The sequence below is a fragment of the Populus euphratica genome, unplaced genomic scaffold, assembly GCF_000495115.2.
Source record: "Populus euphratica unplaced genomic scaffold, PopEup_1.0 scaffold117.1, whole genome shotgun sequence".
Taxonomy (NCBI): Eukaryota; Viridiplantae; Streptophyta; class Magnoliopsida; order Malpighiales; family Salicaceae; genus Populus; species Populus euphratica.
This window is the reverse complement of record NW_011500008.1, coordinates 398,767-417,678: the sequence shown is the minus strand read 5'-3', so window position 1 is coordinate 417,678 and position 18,912 is coordinate 398,767. Positions and strand designations below refer to the sequence as shown.

The window sequence follows — 18,912 nt, the reverse complement described above, 5'->3', positions numbered from 1 at the left end:
TATCAAATCAACCTCAATAAAAAATATTTTTTTATAAAATAACTTTTTTTCAAATTATAATCATAAAAAATACCACAATATTGAACATACTTTACAATTTTATTTTATAGGAATATTACCTATAGTGCCCTTTTATCATAAAATTTCAATTTTATGCGAACTTAGTTTTCTTTTCTGCAAATATATACATACAAAAGATAAAAAAAATCTAATAAAATACATTATTTTTCAGATCTTATTTTTTATTTAATAAAAAAATAATTTTATGTTTATATAAATTAAGATTGACCGAACGTTCTAGTCCCTCAAAATAGTACACATTGTTGCTTCAAGTATACAAATTTATAATATTACATTCCTTTTCTAACTCTTTTATTATTTATATTTCATTACAATTCATGTTTTCTTTATTTCCAACGTCAATTTTTTTTATTTATAGTTTTATTTTTTTCATGTTGTATTAACATGGTTTTATATGTTGGTATTTCTTTTGATTTATATTCTTTTACATATATGAAATGTTGAGGGATATTTTGATGATGAATTTTTTATTTCAATCATAACAAAAAATTATTTATAATTTTATCATTTCAAATTGTATTAATATGATATTTCATTCAATTGGTATTCTCTCACATATATGTAGTGTTGATAAATATTTTGATGATAACTTAAATATCAATTTTGTTGTTGTTAAAAAAAAATTAAAAAAAGGACTAAATTCTTAAGCAAAAAAAAAACCATAAAAAAACTTCATTTTGCTCCCTAAAGTTTTGGTTTATCTATTATTTGATCTCTAATATTTTCGTGTTTCATATTTTACTCATAAACCTCATTTTTTATGCTTCAGTCCTGGATATTAAGATAGAAAATAAAAAATTATAGGAAAATATTGAAAAGAAAAGATGCTCATATGATCACTTTCCATCAACAAAAAAGATTAATATTTGTGTATATAAATTTCTATTTTTTTAGAGAAATTTAACAAAGATTATGTTGTCCTTTAACCATGCCAGAAAAAATTGATTAGAACCAATAAAGTTTTTTTATTCATTTTTTAGAGTGATTAAAATGTATTTTGATGTTGAAAATGGATTTATTAAGGTTTTTAAAGTATTTTTAAGTGAAAATAAGTAAAAAAAAAGTTTTAAAAATCTCAAAACTCAACCTTGATTTTTTAATCATTGATCGGAAAATTATCCAACAAACAACATATTATCTGCTTATAAAAAGAATTAGAGTAAATGACACTTCTTAAAAAAATTGTCTATAATTTTTTTATATTTTTATATAAATAATTTGTATTTGCATAATGCAACATTAAAAAAAAAAATTGTTCTTAGCAACCAAAATTAACTTTAAGCATAAAAATAAAATAAAAAGGGATAAAATAAAAAGGATAAATAAGGTAAAACATTTGTGTACGCAACTGTGTTTTTTTTTAATTTTTATTAGAAAGATTGGCTTTCGACTTTAGTATTTAATTAGATAAGGGGTCGTACTATACTGCAAGTCGAATTGAAGTTTTTCAACTTAGAAAAAGATGCTAAGGTAACACAAGCATTCCTAAAAAAAAATAAAAAAAAAATATGAGACTCAAGTCATTGATTCGATTATGTTTAATAAGCTTAGCTATATATTATTATGGTAAATAGTATATGTCTATATGCATAGTGAATTTACCATTGCTTTTAGTTTTTTTAATTACTATTAATATTTTTTTTATTTATCAATTTATATATTTTTTAAGGAAAAATTGCCTTTACCATCCTATAATTTAATTGTTTTTACACTTACCTTTCTCGTTTTAAAAAATTATTATTTATATTCTAAATTTTACTCTCGTGTAACATCATAATTTACTTTATTTTATAATTAACAACCATATAAAAAATAATTTTTCCAAACACTAAGGGTAAGTGTAAAAATAGCTTAACTATAGGATGCTCAAGGTATTTTTTTTAATTTATCTTATTAAACATAAATAAAATCTTTTAATTTTTCAATTAAAAAATCATAATACTAAAAAATACATCCATAATACATACATCTTCTTCTCTTGTATATGAAATTAACTTAGAATCATACCAATTACATATTGCAAAATATATATCTAGTTTATAACTAAATGATGGGATACATTAGTAATTTACCTATCAAACAATAAAAGTTATGCTATAATTGTTAAAATATTATACTTAAATGAAAATAAAGATAATTGATTAGTGCATTGAAAAATAAAAACTTTAATTTAAACAAGATATTAGGATTCCTTTAAGAGAGTTATCCAATAGGTTTTTCATGGCCGTAAATGTAGCAAGAAAAAGTTTTGTCTAGACAATCATTGAATATATACAAATAAAAATATTTAATAATTGTCAACATGTTTTCTAAAATAAGGAATTTAAAGAAAATATATAAAAATATACTTATTTTTATTTTCAACATACCAAGATAATTATATATTAGGTGGATCTAAGTCAATTTAAGTTTACCTATCAAATATACAACCCAATTATTTGACTATCTAAGTTAAATTACTTTGTTTTTTTAAATTATATTTTATTTAATTATATGATATTAAATATAGTTACTTGTAGAAAAGCAACCAAATATTTTTCTTAAAAAACTATGATGGTTTGTAAAAAAAGAACACTTGCTCGATTTTTTTTTTTTTAAAAAAAGAAAATTGTAATCTTATCCAAAACAAACTTAAATTTTAATGGTATTTATAAAAATAATACCTAAAATATATTTTGAATTAATTTAACAAATTAATAAAAAAATATATAGAATATACCTTTAGTTATCTAATTTCACATCAGATAATGAAAACACATAGGAAATAACTCATAAACATCAATGGACTCATATCTAACCTTAAAACAATGTTTAATTATTAAATAAAATAAAAAATTTCTCATTTAAAAAACATTCTCGAAGGTTGATATGTCTTTCCCATTATATTGAAGGGTTAAAACACCTCAATGATATTTTTTTCATGAAATGAAACTTATTAACATCATAATGATATTTTCGGTCCTTATCAAGTGGTTAATGATAACTTTCTCTCTTTTCCACTATAATTTAATGACTCTTTCTTATTTCTTAAATCCAAAGACTGGAATGTAAATAAAATAAAATCTCAGATCAAATTGTATAATTTTAAAACTAAAGGGATTTGAGCGATTTTGGACAAGCATTGACATAATTTTCTTAAAAAAAGCTACCATTTCACATCATTTTTAATTTTAGTCCCTTTATTTTTTATTTATCTCAAATAACAAAATTGAATCTTCTTTTTGTTTTTGCAAATTCAAGAACCTAATGTCATGATTTTTTTTTTAAGATTATGATAGCCTAGAAAAAAAAAAGTAATACGAACCAAAATTATGAAATCAAATTACCAATTAATACAATATAAAAGGATACATTTAAAAAACAAAAGGTTCTATAGACAAACTGAAAAAGCAAGATCAAAAATTAAAATATCATCTTTTTAAATAAATAGTTTTCATTTCACCTAACTTTTGATTTTGTCCTATCATTTATAATTTTTTACAAATAATCAAATCAAATTATTCATTGTAAAGCTAAGAATAGAAGGTTTTTTAAGACCATAAAAACTTGAAATATGACCATAGAAAACAAAGGAAAAAAAGTAGTATCAGTGTGCGAATCCAGAACAATTTTTTTTTTCCCAAAAGACACAGTGTTTTAATAAGCCATCTAAATTTATTTATTTTAAATTTTAATTCTAATTTGAATTAGAATATTTGTGATTATAATATTATATCCCTTGAGATTATTGGAACCTCTACGGGCAATCACAAGATATTGATGAAATTTTTCCATCTCTCGGTTGACGCTATTGACTTGCGGACATGACTGTTAGGTAGCGTTTGACAGCGAGAAAGTACGTTAGGAGTGGGAGCTGGAGACCTCTCATGGCTTGCTCTAGTTACTGTTCCAACTCAAAAATTGCATCTTTATTCATTGCTGAGTATATTGTTAGTCTGTCAATGTCTGCCACTGCCATGATAAAAATAAAATAAAAAAGAAGTTGAATTTCCTGGGTGTGAAAAATGCTCTAAGAACTGCGTTTCAAGCGGGAAATATTAATTTTGGACTTGGCTTAGATCAGCTTCCTGAGCTGCCTTCCCTGTTACTTTCTGGGCTTTAAAACCAACTGGTGTTTTCCTTTTAGATCAACAAAGAATGGTTCATCGATCATGCAAGTGATTGTTTAAGTGACTCCTCATTTTCTGTGGGAAGCGATGGATTTTGCCATGAGGTCTCAATGGGAGACAAGACCATGCTTGAGATTTAACATCTAACAACAGCCAGCCATTAAATTCCTGTACTGGTAGAAAAGTAATTTCATGTTCATTTTTTATTGCTTTGGCACCTGGATTCCACAACATGTAAATAGAAAATGGTGGATTGGTGTTTCATTGATTGCAAGACATGCGAGGGGCAAATAACAATCTGTTAAGCTTTGAATTGCTAAGATTGCTTTGTATTTCTTCTGATATGATTCTACTTGTCCCTGCTGACAATAGACCTTGCATCTTCAACTCATTTTCAAGTTGAATGGCTTCATCCAACCTTTGTACCACTCTTTCAAAGCAAAGATATCGTCCGTGAGCTCCATTGTCCATATCTTCATAAACACGTACATGTGCTTCTGCCACCTTCCCTACATCTGCTAAAGCTAGTAGACCTTGTCGGAGCATGATCGAACCACCTATCCATGAGTTTTATACGTTAAGTTTGGTATAGTGAACAAAATCCAATTAAATACTATGAAGAGCAAGAGCTATTAATGCTCGATGCTCTAGATGTTCTTTCTTTTTAGAACCTTGGTTTCAAACTTAAGCTCAGTGGAACAAAAAATTAAGAACTAAATGTTGTTCTTACCTTTAAGATATGGAAAAGAGCTTTCTTTGTGATCATGGGGGATCAATGAATCTATGAGAAGGCCAGGGCAAACAGTTACAAGTTTCACTTTCATTTCCTTTGACTTCCTCCAAGCAATCTTTTCCGCTCTCATCTTACCTAATGCAAGCCAAAGCTGTTTTCCATTTTGAAAATCCATAGAGATTGAGTAATGATCAAGTAACATAATGGTCGTGCCAAGGAACTTTCTGATATATTGTCATGAACAATAGCAGAACAGGAAACTTTCGTATGCAATGAATTTGAGTACCTTGTTTTCTCTGCAAAATTCCTCACTGCTCCAACAACTCTCATCAATAACCCTGTCTAAATTGGAAGAAGTCCAAATGGAAGCAAGAAGAGAAGAAGTGAAGATGCATCTTCTTCTGTATGCTGCCCTACCACATGCTTCAATAACATTCCTTGCACCCTCAGTTTCAAGAAATGCCATTTGTTCCTACAAAGTAGAATGCAAAAAGTAAACAATTGTAAGAAATAATGACTAGCATTTGGAGGCGGAAATTATTCTAATTTTACTGTGTCTGAAAAGCTTTTGGAGTTTAACATTTATTTTTCCTTCGAAGTTCATAAATCACATGCAAAATCTTCAAATTCGGGCTAGATTGACATTAAAACATGTTTCCGTGTTACTGCAGTAACTTACTGAGTAACCTGAGATCCCATGTGGATCAACGAAGGAGGAGGTGTGGAAAACTGCATGGCAACCACTAAAAGCATCACAAAGACTGTCCAGGTCTTTCATCTTTGCTACAACAACACTCTCTAGTTTATTCATGTCTTCTTCTTTGATCAGCCCTTTCAAGTCCTCAAAATCCACTGCTAATAAAAAAACCAACCATGGTTCAAACATACACGGTTAGTACTGGTTAGTGGAAAACTACAAGCCAGGATGCCGATCCAACTGAATCCGTTTCAGCTGTGACATGTAAAGAAGAAAATGTTCTTCTACAATCCATTTCTGTACAAGTGCAGTTACATCTGCCCTAGAAACTGTGAACTTAGTACTGACCTTGGTTATGAACAGTGACGCGAACAAGGTGGCCACGAGAAAGGAGCTCTTTGACTATATGAGAACCCAAGAATGAATTCCCATCTGTCACACAAACCAGTTTATTCTCTCCTGCTTTCAAGCTAGAGATGATTTTTTTCCCAATACAAGGTTTTCCTTCCTCCCAGCAGAAGGCTGGCACCAGTGAAGGTTTTGACAACAACATTTCTTCCATCCTTCTCCCACCCTCCCTCCCTCCCTAGATATCTTCCGTGTGCATGGCATCTCAGCAAAAGGGCTGGTAGGTGGTTATGAAAATGCTTGGACGGGGTAGATGGCAATACACGAGCCACGAGGGTAGATAGGATAGTCTTTCTGACTCAAAGCAGACCAATTTTAATGTTATTCTATGAAGCGAAGACTACAGATGGCACCATGACACCATCCAATAGGCTAAAAAGCCAGATACTGCCAAGCTTCAAGCTCACTCATGAATTACCAAGGAAGAAAATTATACAGGTAGTGTAATTATGGAGGGTTGAAAATGGCTTCATTGTTCAAATAATGACCGCATACTGGGGGAACAACTTTTCTAACAGGAATTTATATCCTATTAAATGCCAGTGAAGTGTGAACATCACTGGGCATCACCTAATCATTATGTTTCGAGCAAACTGATGTAGGTCCTAAATTGTGAACAAAAGTTCCTGTCAATAAACGAAAAGTAGAGGAACACAGGTTGCGTGCCTGCATGACTCAGCTGGAGTGGAAAGGGGATTTTCACTGCTCTAATATATATAAATACCAATATGGACTCTATAAATGAATTTAAGCCATAAAGAATACAGAATGAGGCAGCCATACAGGCGAAATCGTGTTTGTTAACAAGGAAAACAATTCTAGTAAAGGGAAGATATTGTACATGAATAGGTAATAGCAACTCTAGCTAAAATTGAATGAGATCTCAATCAAGGGTCTCAAAATCCAAGACCGAGTGCTGTCTTTCCAAATCAGCTGTTACCAAATTCCATGTTAAATGGAAATGTAGGATTAACATGAGTTTCGGCACGGCAAAGAATTTGAGGATTAAACAGAATCCCCATGATCTCTACTCCTCCAGCTACTCTGAGTGCGATCAAAAAATTCTGAACTATACTCTTGGCTACCAAATGCCAACCTCTGAAACATTCTGATTTGCGCAGAGTGTTGTCTTGAATCAAATATTTCACTTTGACCAGGTTTCATTCCATTAGATAGATCCGATGACTCATCTAACAAGTCCAAGGCTCTCACCACCTAAAAATGGCAAAAAAAACAGCAACACTTTTAACTAGGATTGCCTAATATGGTGAAGGAAAAAGGAAAATATAGAGCACAAATACATGATTACCTGACTCATCCGCGGCCTTTTTGCAGCTGAATGACGCACACAAGCTGCAGCTGCCTCAATCATCCGAAACATTTCACTTGGAACATAGTTCTTCTCCAGCCCTGAATCAGCCAATGCTTCAAAGTCTTCATTTTCAATTGCACTGGTAAGCAATGGCCGAGCCTGAAAACAAGTTTGAATTTGGATTATTCAAATAGAAGTTTAGCAGGTAGTTAATGTTACAAATGACACTATTCATCAGGTCAAAGGTTTCCACGTCTCATAGATGACAAAAACTTGCAAGCTGAAACAAAGCACCTATGAACACAACCTGCAGACTTGTAGTAGCCCACGTGCATGATTAACTTATGCTATAAGTTGTCAATATTTTCCACGGTTCTAAAACTGCTGGATTAACAGAAATTATGTGCCCTAAAAAGCATTCTCGAAGCAGGAAGTTAAATTTTTGGAGCCAGATGAGTTTGAAAAACTTTGAAGCCAGATTACAGCTCACAGGCAGTTAAAGTTCACATCAATACTTCGAAATTAGACACAGCAAAATTGCAAACATGGTTGAGCTAATGAAAATTTGATCTTGTGCCACTGCAGAAATTATGAGCTTGTACAATGCTTTACTAATTAAAAGATGAAATGTGACGTTCCAAGAAATTTAAACTAGGAAAGAAAGTTCTAGAGAAAGAATTGAACGTCCCCAACATTTTACCAACCAAAAGAAACCATAAAATATCTGTACACCTCGAACATATAGTATCAAGTAGGTAATGAGTTGGAATGGTTATGGAACTTACCCATTCAACAAGGCTTTCATCACCCAGTGGCTGAGAGGCATCCACAGGCTTACGGCCTGTAATTAGCTCCAACAGCACAACCCCATAGGAATAAACATCAGATTTTTCAGTCAACTTTCCGCTTGTTGCATACTCTGGAGCCATGTACCTGGAAAAACAATGTTCCATTCAAAAGAGTAATTAAAATAAGAAAGTTGGGGCACACATTAACAAGACATCAAAATTACAAATTTTACATGTGCTATGCCACTAACAAAATATGTCGTTACAAAATTGTCATCTAAACTCCAAGCATGCACAGCTTACAACCACCCTTTGCTACAAATGCAATCATACAGGTAAGAGAAAATAACGCTACTCACCATTTAAGCATAGTTAGCTTCCTTTCACTCAAAAGAAAAACACATTATATTTAGCTCTCTTTTCTTACCAAATTGCTTTCCATGACACTAGCTTTACCATTATAAATAAGCATCACAATAAATGTTAAAGAAATAAGTACTTGGGGCACACACCCAAAGGTTCCCATTACACGTGTGGATACATGAGTATTCGAATCCAGTTCCAGCGCTATCTTAGCAAGCCCAAAATCTGAAACCTGATAGAAAAAAACTGCTTGATAAAGAGATTGAAATTTGAAGAATCTATCATAGAAACAGAAGAAACAAAAACATGTTCCAAGTGCAAAGAAATAGAACATATTACAAGTACAATAATGCGAAGAAGATTGTTTACTCGACAAAGGAATAAAATATTCCATAAGCATTGTGATGGCATAAGTAATTGGCCATAGGGTTACTTTCCCTAGAGTAAAACACGGTTCTTAGTGATATTAGGATTTACAGAAACAGACATACCCGAGCTTCAAAATTTTCATCAAGAAGGATGTTAGATGACTTGATATCCCTGTGAATAATGCGTGGATGGCCTGATACACAACACAAAAGAAATGAGATCAAAATGTTTCAATATATGTTGCAAACATGCAAATAGAAACAGATGTGAGATAGGGAGGAGAACAGAGTGAAGGAGTGGCACATTTATGCAAGTATGAGTGATATGTAACTTGTGTGATGAAGACAGTACATGCTATAATATTTCCTGGTTGAAGCATGGATGTTGTCAATATGTTAATTCTGCTTCTTATTCAAATTACTCAATAAGGTTGTTAGCATATTATCAAATTGTTCTAGAATGCATCTTGGATTTACACATGATTAACTAACGGTGAAGAAATTATAACTGGCACTTGTATGTCAAAATTTGAAAAGGAAAGACAAAGCCTCCAGTTCCAGGACTCAAATCATTTATGCCAGTTGTCAATGCAGTGAGCTAAAAAAGGTTTGGAAGTATAAATTGTAAAGTCCAAGAAAAATGGGAAAATTACAATCTTCATGCAGATAAGCTATGCCACGAGCTGCACCAGCAGCAACCCTGACCCTTGTTGCCCAATCCATAAATGGTCTGCCTTCACCTGCAAGGATCTATAAGAATTCAGGAAATACAAGACATTGCCAATTTTACAAGGGAGCTATTTGCAGTGTAACTTCAAACATGAAGAATGGTGACGTTGCAAGAACAGAAAAGGAAAAGCCAGAAATAATTAAAATGAAACTTGTACTATCATTGATGGACTATGATAAAGAGAAACAAATTGGCAAATATCAATAGATTGGTAATAGTCCAAGCCAGCAAAAAACATATAAAACCAGCTTCTTGTCCATATCTTAATTTAAATCGACAAAGCAAAGTAATTATACTAGCCTGTTGCAACCAAAACAGCAATATCTCACATAACCGTTTCTGTAAAACCTATTTACAGCTATTATACTTTGATCACCACCAGAATCATAATTCAGCAGCTGATTAAAAAAAACCTGTGAAGGCATAGGACATATTTTAAAAGATTTGCAGTGAAAAGTCCAATATGATTGGATAAATTAGAAGAAATATGTGTCATGTCATATGTGTGAAGATAAAGCATTCATGGAGGACATTAGCAAAAGTGAATTTCTCATATTGTAAACTACAAACTTACCGTGCAAATGGTAATAAAGAGTATCATTGGGAAGGTAGTCATAGACAAGCAGTCTTTGATGCTCAGATATACAGTAACCCACCAATGAAACCAAATGCCGATGATGCACTCTACTAATAATCTCAACCTCTGCTCTGAATTCACGCTCCCCCTGAGAACCACCAATCTTTAATTGTTTTACTGCAACATCTCTTCCATCTACAAGGACACCTTTGTATACACAACCAAATCCACCTTCACCTAGACGATTCTGTGCTGAAAACCCATTTGTGGCTTGGACTAGTTCTTCATATGTGAACCATTGCCTTGAATTATTTACTACACCTGCCTCCGATGGTGAATACATGAAATCATTGCCAGAAGGACTGCCAACCAGGGGAGCTGGAGGATAAGGTTTTAGAAATACTGAATCTGCAAAGCAAAACTTTCATTAATTCCAGTCATGTCTCAATAAGCATTTAAATATTCCTGCTGGACAGCTTAAGAGCATAGCCTCGGAATGTCATTCAATGAGAAAAGAAAATTAAAAAATTTGAAGAAAATGAAGTTGAAAAGGATATTTGACATAGACACTCTTTGGAAAACAGAAGATAAAAAGAAACGAAATGACATATTATGCTCCAATATGTAAACTAAATCATCAATAGGATAGGGAAACCAGAAAATGAACTAGTAGATTGTTCTGGATCAAGTGCACGCGCTCCAAAATGACAAGCCAGTCATCAGATAAAATAAATATACGAGAAGAAACCAAGACCATGAAAGAAAAAGTGACTATGGTTCAAATATGACGCTGTCTAAATGATCAGAAGAAAAGCAATTGTGAAGCTAATCCAGATGGCTTGGATACGATCCAGCCTCCAGTACTTGTTTTACGGCCCCAAAGTACTTTGCGTAGGCCATATAAAGTTTACTTGAGTTGTTAAATTACTTGATGTCAACAGCATTGATCAACGCATTAGAAGTGCTATCAATCACCAATTAAGTATCTAATATCAATTCATATCTCTAAACAGGGGAACCTATGACAGTAGATTTCTAAAATGCCTTCCAAAGGGATTGTGTTAACAGAGAAGTATCAACTTTTTACACTGATTGACACATATCCTATCACAAGGCTTTAACACTCCCAACAAAAAAGATTTTACTTCTGCATCCAGTAACCATGATCCATATTCTCATTTGTAAGACAATTACTAACTCTAAGGGCTTTTAGAAACAACACCATAGCTGCTTCAGCAATGAAAAATTCAGAGAGTCAGTACTGCGAGACTGATTACAATAGAGCAATATTCAATAAATTACCTGAATTTTGTGAGGAGGCAAATGGCGAAGGGATAGTGTAACCAACATTTTCTCCTTGTCTTCTCTTTCGCTTTTGTGCAAACCATACGGCCACAACTAGAAGACTGAGTACTACAAACCCAGCCACAATGCCTATTGCGACTGCACCTCCATTGTTTAATCCCCTTGGACCAGCGGATGAGGTATTTGTGGAGACGTCAGTTCCATTGGTTGCTCTTGCAGTTGGTTTCTCTGTTGGAATAGCAGGAATGGGTGGGGTAGGACTTCCCGTCACTGATGAATTGACTGGAGGAGCAGGAGGAGATATTGCAGGAGGTGTTGATGAGGTCGAGGGAATTGATGGGGGCGGCGATGGCAATGTGGATATTGGAGGAGGAGGAGAAGGTGGAGGACTATCAGATTGAGAACTAGGTGGTGGAGGAGGAACTGTTGGAAGCGCAGGGGGGCTTTCAGGCGGCTTTTCTGTTGGAGGAGGAGGCGAATTAGTGGCAGGGGGTATAGGGTCATTTGCAGGAGGAGGTGGAGAAGGGGAGACAGCTTGAGGGGGAGGTGGGGAGGTTACAGGAGTCGTTGGAGAGGCACGTGGAGGAGGGGAGGTGCTTATCGGTGGTGGAGGGGGTGGTGCAGTGGTAGAAGCTGGGGGAGGCGCAGTAGGTGGTGATGGCGGGGTTAAAGCTGGAGGGGCCGGTGGTGGAGATGCCGGGGGTGATGGTGGTGGGGCAGATGGTGGAGGTGTTGAGGGAATTATTGGTGATGGTGGTGGTGGAGCTGGAGGGGAAGCAGCGGGTGGTGCTGGTGGTGGGGATTGAGGAGGTGGGGTTGCAGGGGTAGATGGTGTTGAAGGCACTGGGGGGTCAGTGGTCTGATCAGGCTGAGATGTTGAGGGAGGGGGTGAACTGGTGGTGGAATCCGGTGTTGACGGTGGAGATGGTGGTGAAGTGGAGATTGGTATTGGAGAGGGGGGAGAGTCTGGTGAAGGTGTTAGGGAAGCCATGTTTTTATCTAACAATATGCCTAAATCTCTTACAAATCCATATCTAATAACTGAAACCTATATCTCAAACTGCTCATCACACAAACATCAACTGTTAGTTACAATACTCCAAAATATACAAAAGACTCGAGCTTTGTCAACTCTTCCACTGCCAGATGCCCAGACTCTTCAGCAATTGACAAAAATACACAAAACCGGATACAAAAATTCAAGCAAAAGTCTTCTTCACTGGGAACACCTAGATCCTCTAACTCCCAGACACAACTCAAAGAACCTAATAAATTAGCAAAAAGCAAGCAAAACCCGGTTCTCAAAGGTCCCCAATGAGCAAACCCCAGATACAAAAAAACTACAAGTCTTGAACAGAAAATGAGATCAACTAGGCCAGTTAGGCTCCAAAACTATTATTGTCTTCCCGTTTTAATGGGCAAATGCAGCATTACCCAGGTCACCAAAACGACAAGAAAGAAGACCCAGAAGAGAAAAGCTAAAGAATGTCTTACCTATCTCTTTCAAAAGGAAGATTTTCTATGGCACTTTTGTTTCTTCCAAGTTGCAAACTTTGAATTCTAGTGGTGTTTTTTTCAGGGCAGTGCTCTCTCTCTTCTTTTCTTGTAAATGGAGGTGTGTCTGCCCACAAATTATGCATAGAACGTGGGGGCAACTCAAGAAGAGCAGTCGTCTTTCTCTGCTTCACATGTAGTCCGAGGGAATGAGGGATGGATGGATAGAATAGTTTTCATTTTCTTTTTGAATTTAAAGCTAAAAAAAATTCAAAAATTAAAAACAAGAGTTTATTTTTCTTTTCAAAGAGACGATCTTTTCTTTGAGGGAAATCAACCACAGCGCGTCTGAGACTTGGACCCGTTACCATCTTAGCTGTTCATAGTAATGGTGGTGATAAACAAAAATAAATAAATAAATATAGCCAGTGTGATTTATAAGGAAAGAAAAAAGAAAATAATATAATTGGACAAACAAATAAGGCAGATTTAATTAAGTAATTATTCAATTATTACAGCAATGTGAATTGTAATAATTGATCCTCGTGTGCATGTCCAAAATAATGCACAAGAACATAGAAGTGGTTACAGTTGGCTTTGAAAACTAAAACAAAATAAAAAATATTACAAGTAGAAGGTAGCATTCAGAACATAGATAACAATGGAGTAATTTAAAAAACAAGTCAGCCCTCAACGCCATATCTTAATAACATGCACAGAACGGTTTATTTCTAGTTTTTTTTTATCTTTCAATTCTTGCCAGATCTCTTTCTCCCTGTCAGAATTCAACAACCTCGCTTGCCAGGTTGTCCGAATGTGGGTTTTTCTAATCCAGAATCATATAAACAACTCAAAGTTAATTATTATAGTTATAAAACCTATAGTATCTCGTTGGATTAAACTGGGATTGGCCTACCTGGCCCCTTACATGAACCAAATTAAAAAAATAATATGGAATTGATTCAGTTAATCTCTTCAAAACTCTATTAGACTTTAAATTGTTATTTTATATATAAAAAAAAGCTGAAACAAATTAATTTAAGTTACTATCAAACTTTTAAGTTGAGTATACTTGAGAATGTAATAATAATTATTTTTAAAAGTTTGTTTTTAGAAATACATTAAAATAATATTTTATTATTTTTTTACAATTATTTTTGATATCAATATATTAAAACGATCTAAAAATATTAAAAAAATTATTTTGAAGTAAATAAAAAATAAAAAATAAATATTTTTAAAAAACAGAAATAAAAATCAACTACATGATGAAAAAAAACCAAAATTTAATAACTTTGCTAGCTAGATAGAGTATGTGATTATCTTCATCTTGGTAGTTTTTTTTATCTTTTGGTGGTGTTTATGGTGGTACCTTCAAAACTAAGATTTGTAAGTTGGTGAGCTAATGATAAAAGCTATGGCTTCTGTATTTTTTTTATTTTTTTGTTCTTGCTTGTAGTTTCAAGCCAAGATAGGTCAGGCTTATGGTTCCCACCCCAACAAAGAAAATTTGTAAAATTGGAGTGTGTGTGTTTGGTTTTTTTTTTTGTGGTATTTTAAAAGATGTAAATATATGTAAACAAAACATCACTTGATCCAATCGATGAAGCTTTTATATATATATATATAATAATAATAATAATAATCTCGCTATTTTAAATTATCTGAATAATTATTTAATAAAAACAACACCAAATGAAAATATTGCTTATTCCTCTGCATTTTTTTTATTTAGGATTGGAATAAAATAATTAAAATCTAAGTTCTTCCTTCCGTTCCCATAACCAATATTTAAAGATTGGGGAGGTTTGCACTTCTGCATGTCATGGTATTATTGTCTTGGACTTCTAGGCGTTGGCTTTAATGAAAATATATTTGTTTTCATATTACTGTATAAGATTTAAATTTTTAAAATGTTAAAAAGAAAAAAAAGAATTTTCTTTTAAATATATTAATTTAAACGTAAAATATCTATCTAACACTTTACTTGGAAAAAAACTGATATTTATTTGCAAAAATGACTCGAGCACGTAAAAGTTAAAATTAGAAAATACCAACTTTATAAGGAAAACCAAGAATTTAATTTCTTTGTTTTATACCAAGTTTATAGTACTTTAAATATTTCAAGAAAAGTAACATATGATCTTTACATGATATTTATATAAATCCTAAATAATTCTAAATTTATTAAAATAGTCCAACCTAACTTATTATATATTATCCGTTTTGGATCTTATCGTTCTTATAGTTTTGTTTCTGGTGATATGAGCCTACATCTGAGCCTAATGCCCGAAAACACATATGACAAAGTAACAACCAGTACTTTTAATAAGGTCAGCCATCAATTCCTTATCATCGATGTGAGATATAATAATTCATCCCTTTAAAGAGTTCGATAACCCTGTCGGCACAACCGAACAACCAATGAAATCAGTTCTGATACCAAATATAATAGCTCAATATAACTTGTTCATTTTAGGTCTTATTATCCTCACGATTTTATTTCTAATAACACGAGCCTACATATCTGAGTGTGACGTCCAAAAATACATATAACAAATTATCAATTAACACTTTTAATAAGATTAATTATAAATTTTTCACTCGCTGATCAGAAATATAATATCTATCCTTCAAACTCCTAAAATACTCCTAAAATATTTTAAATTGACCATATTCGCTACATTTACATGTTTGAAGAAACTGAACATTATCTTCGATGACACCCTTGCTAATATTCTATGGCAGTCACCGCTTAAAACACCAAGTCAAAATCCACCCAAACAAAAATTACAAGAGATGTGGGAGATTGTCATTGGTGTTTGGCAGTGTCGACTGAGTTAAGGATGTATAAACGTGGGCCTTTCGTATAAGATCCATGTCAAACTTCCCAATTCTCAAACAAAACAATTAGGTCTTTTCCCTTATTAAATGTGGAATAATATATAGTTTAATTTACAGGATAATTTAATATTTGAATTTGATAAACTAGCAATAATTTTCGGTCTTTGCTTGAATGGTTGTTAGGCATCCAAAACCCAATTAATGAATATCGAAATCAGCCCCATTTGCTGCCGGCTACAAGGACATTTTAGATTATCCTACTGTACTAACACAATGAGAAATTTCATGGGGCTTCATGCTCGTACATGAACTGCGAAGCTCTTTTTTTTTTTATTTTTTTTTTCAATTATATTCTTTCATAGATTTTTTTTATTTTCTAGTCTTCCAACTTTTTTTCCTCTTTCAATTACGTCTTTATATAACCTAATTGGATAAAATTAGGTTTGGGATGTTAGTAAAGTTACCAAATTATATATTAGAAGACTAAAAAATAAAATACAAAGAAAATATATTAGTCACTCAAAAATCACAAAATATTCATTTTGGTACAAAATATATTAATTCATAGCCAAGTCTAGCATCAAAGAATTCCATCTGGCAACATGAGTTTGATGGTTGTAATTTTTTTCTCTAGCAAAATAGGCAAATTTGGTTAGATTTTTAGAATTCAATTAATTTTTATTTTTTTGAGATATTTTGGGTTGTTAGATAATTTATATTGTTTTTATAGCATGCTTTGAAGTGAAAATAAATTGAAAAATAGATTTTCAACTCAAAACTCAAACCTAATTTTACAGTTATCATAATAATGGTTAGATTTTGGGCTATCCACAGGTGGGTAATACATTACCTATTTATTTATTTAATAAGGGATGCTTCTTAAAAAAAAAAAAAAACTGTTGAGATGAGCAGACTTACTTGAAACCCATATTTCTAGGTTTTTGTTTTAAGGCTGATACTTGTTAGGACACTTGGAACTCATGCTTAATCTGATTTTTTTTTTTACATTGATTTTTTATTGGTTTTTTATTTGATATTTAATTAATTTTGAATTAATATTTATATTATTTTTATTATATAATTAAAAAATAAACATTATTAAATCCAATTATTTCTATAATCTGGATAACGGGTTTAACAATTAACTTTGAGTTATATGAGGCAATTTAAAATGTTAACTTCTAAATGTTTTAAAAGAATCTCATATTGATTTTTTTAAAGTAAAATTATATATATATATATATATATATTATTGTTTTATCCTTTGATTTTTATTTTGAATTTGTTAAGTTAATTATATTATATTAAATTAATTTTTATATTATTTAATTTAAAATCTGAACCAAATAATAAATTGAGTCAAGAATTTTTAAAATTTAACTTATAAGACTGTTTCATGAAAATACTAAAAATTTCCCTGCAATCAGGATATTATTTATTTTACATCCAATTTGGTTTTGGTTTTTGATGTGTAAACGTAATAACTTGGTATTTTTTAAAAAGGTCGCTTCAAGGGCATTTCAGAAATCAACATCATTTTTCTTTTCTTTTTTCATGTTTTTCACAAATAATTAATTTATTTTTCATACACCCTCACACAAAATAATTATTTTTTTTATGATTTTGACTCTTTTTTTTCAAAATTAGAATGAAAAATAATTGCAAACTCATAAAAAATAATAATTAATTGCTAAAAGCATGACTTTCTTCAAAGAATAATAATGATTCTTAGATGTTATTTTTTATTATTATTTAGAATTATGCTGATGCAAAATAACAATAACAAAAATAAAAAATCAAATTGAGAGTAATGAGTGTTTTTAATTAATAGTCATGGGTTTATTCATTAAATATTAAAAAAAAACACATATTCAATTTAAAAAAATTTCACAAAATATTGATTTACTTAACTTAATTTTTTAAAATTAAACATATTTTATAAATTTATCTACTACAACATCCATGCTAGTTACAAAATAAAAACCAGCCCAAAGTTGAAAGTCAATTTATAAGAAACTTATAAAAAATAATTCTTTTTTAAGTGGTACTGAATACTGAATTATACAAGAAGCACAGTGCTAGGAAAGTGAACAAGAACATATCATATCTGGTTCAATCCACTGAACATGAAAACTTTTTGCCAAACTTCGTTTGAGTTCAAAAATATCAGACATCCTCAAGCCAGAAGATATCCGTTACATGTCATCAACCCACGAAGCCAAGTCAGAAGATTCCGATATATGCCATCAGCCCACGAAGTCAATGACAAATTCAGTTGTAAAGCAAGAAAATTGATGTAAGCTTAATGTTTTTTCAACAATTTCGCTTCCTTGTTTATACTAATTGCGAAGCCAGGTTCCCACCCTTCCTTCCCCTTGCTGACGCTAGGATAAGGACACGATCCCTTCAATGAATAGAACTTCAACAAGATTTTAAGAGATTAATATACCAAATAACACAGCAATGGAGTTTTTGAACATGTCAATTTCAATTTGGATTTTGAGGAAGTAACTTGGTTTCTACAAACATGTGGATTCAAGGTGATCCCAGCTCATCACCCCTGCAATATCTTTTTTCAAAGGCAACCCTGCAAGCTAAAGTTTGCGTGAACATGGACCAGGACATGGATTACTTCCTGCACAGTTATGCATGCATGTGTGTTTGTGCAACCATCTTCCCACAACTTTGCAGGGAATAAAAGATTCCAGATGACAACAAGCAAACAGGTAAAGTGTCCGAAAAAAAGAAGATAAGAGATAAAAGATAAAGACTGCATTGTAGATACTGCAGTGGATTCGAGTATTTTTAGCAATCTGAACAGTAGAAAATGAAAGTTCAAGTATAAGCATGCCTAGCCAAGCCTAAAGGTTATTAAGAAGTTTCCAAAGCCAACAACCCCATGTATCAAGATCAAGCTAAAAATGGCAGTGGAATGGGTGCACGTTTGCATGATTTGACAGAACAAAGGAATAAGGAAGCTAAAGGAGACCAATTGCGTTGCGTAAAATGATTGTTCATCACATGTAACTGATTGATATACTGGCAAAAAAGCTTAATGAAATGCCTAAATCACTGAAACAAAAACTAGTGTAGTAATCATCAA

The 18,912-nt window shown here is 32.2% G+C and overlaps 2 protein-coding genes across 3 annotated transcripts; both read right to left on the bottom strand.

Moving 5' to 3' along the window:
• Positions 1–4,364: 4,364 nt before the first annotated feature.
• LOC105141293 (cinnamoyl-CoA reductase 2-like) lies at positions 4,365–6,325 on the bottom strand. Of its 2 annotated transcripts, none has more exons than XM_011048477.1 (5): positions 5,969–6,325; positions 5,603–5,778; positions 5,210–5,395; positions 4,921–5,074; positions 4,365–4,747 (listed from the first exon to the last, which is right to left on the bottom strand). In XM_011048477.1, the coding sequence occupies exons 1-5, from the start codon at positions 6,180–6,182 to the stop codon at positions 4,452–4,454; spliced, it is 1,026 nt and encodes a 341-aa protein (XP_011046779.1). In that variant the 5' UTR covers positions 6,183–6,325; the 3' UTR covers positions 4,365–4,451. The 2 variants fall into 2 exon arrangements, with proteins under 2 accessions (XP_011046779.1, XP_011046780.1); XM_011048478.1 differs by having other exon boundaries at positions 5,603–5,775; positions 5,969–6,315.
• A 395-nt stretch (positions 6,326–6,720) lies between these two features.
• Positions 6,721–13,228, bottom strand: LOC105141292 (proline-rich receptor-like protein kinase PERK8). The gene is made up of 8 exons (XM_011048475.1): positions 11,469–13,228; positions 10,164–10,574; positions 9,513–9,599; positions 8,983–9,053; positions 8,641–8,723; positions 8,126–8,273; positions 7,338–7,499; positions 6,721–7,243 (listed from the first exon to the last, which is right to left on the bottom strand). The coding sequence occupies exons 1-8, from the start codon at positions 12,460–12,462 to the stop codon at positions 7,034–7,036; spliced, it is 2,166 nt and encodes a 721-aa protein (XP_011046777.1). The 5' UTR covers positions 12,463–13,228; the 3' UTR covers positions 6,721–7,033.
• Positions 13,229–18,912: the final 5,684 nt, after the last annotated feature.

Excerpts from the sequence above, each read along its gene's own strand:
- LOC105141292 (XM_011048475.1), bottom strand. The coding sequence starts at position 12,462 with ATGGCTTCCCTAACACCTTCACCAGACTCTCCCCCCTCTCCAATACCA. Across the intron at positions 8,724-8,982 it reads ATGAAAATTTTGAAGCTCGG|GTTTCAGATTTTGGGCTTGC; the intron begins GTATGTCTGTTT and ends TTTTTCTATCAG. Across the intron at positions 7,244-7,337 it reads AAAGGCCGCGGATGAGTCAG|GTGGTGAGAGCCTTGGACTT; the intron begins GTAATCATGTAT and ends TGCCATTTTTAG.
- LOC105141293 (XM_011048477.1), bottom strand. The coding sequence starts at position 6,182 with ATGGAAGAAATGTTGTTGTCAAAACCTTCACTGGTGCCAGCCTTCTGC. Across the intron at positions 5,075-5,209 it reads AATTTTGCAGAGAAAACAAG|CTTTGGCTTGCATTAGGTAA; the intron begins GTACTCAAATTC and ends AATGGAAAACAG. Across the intron at positions 4,748-4,920 it reads CTCTTTTCCATATCTTAAAG|GTGGTTCGATCATGCTCCGA; the intron begins GTAAGAACAACA and ends ACTCATGGATAG.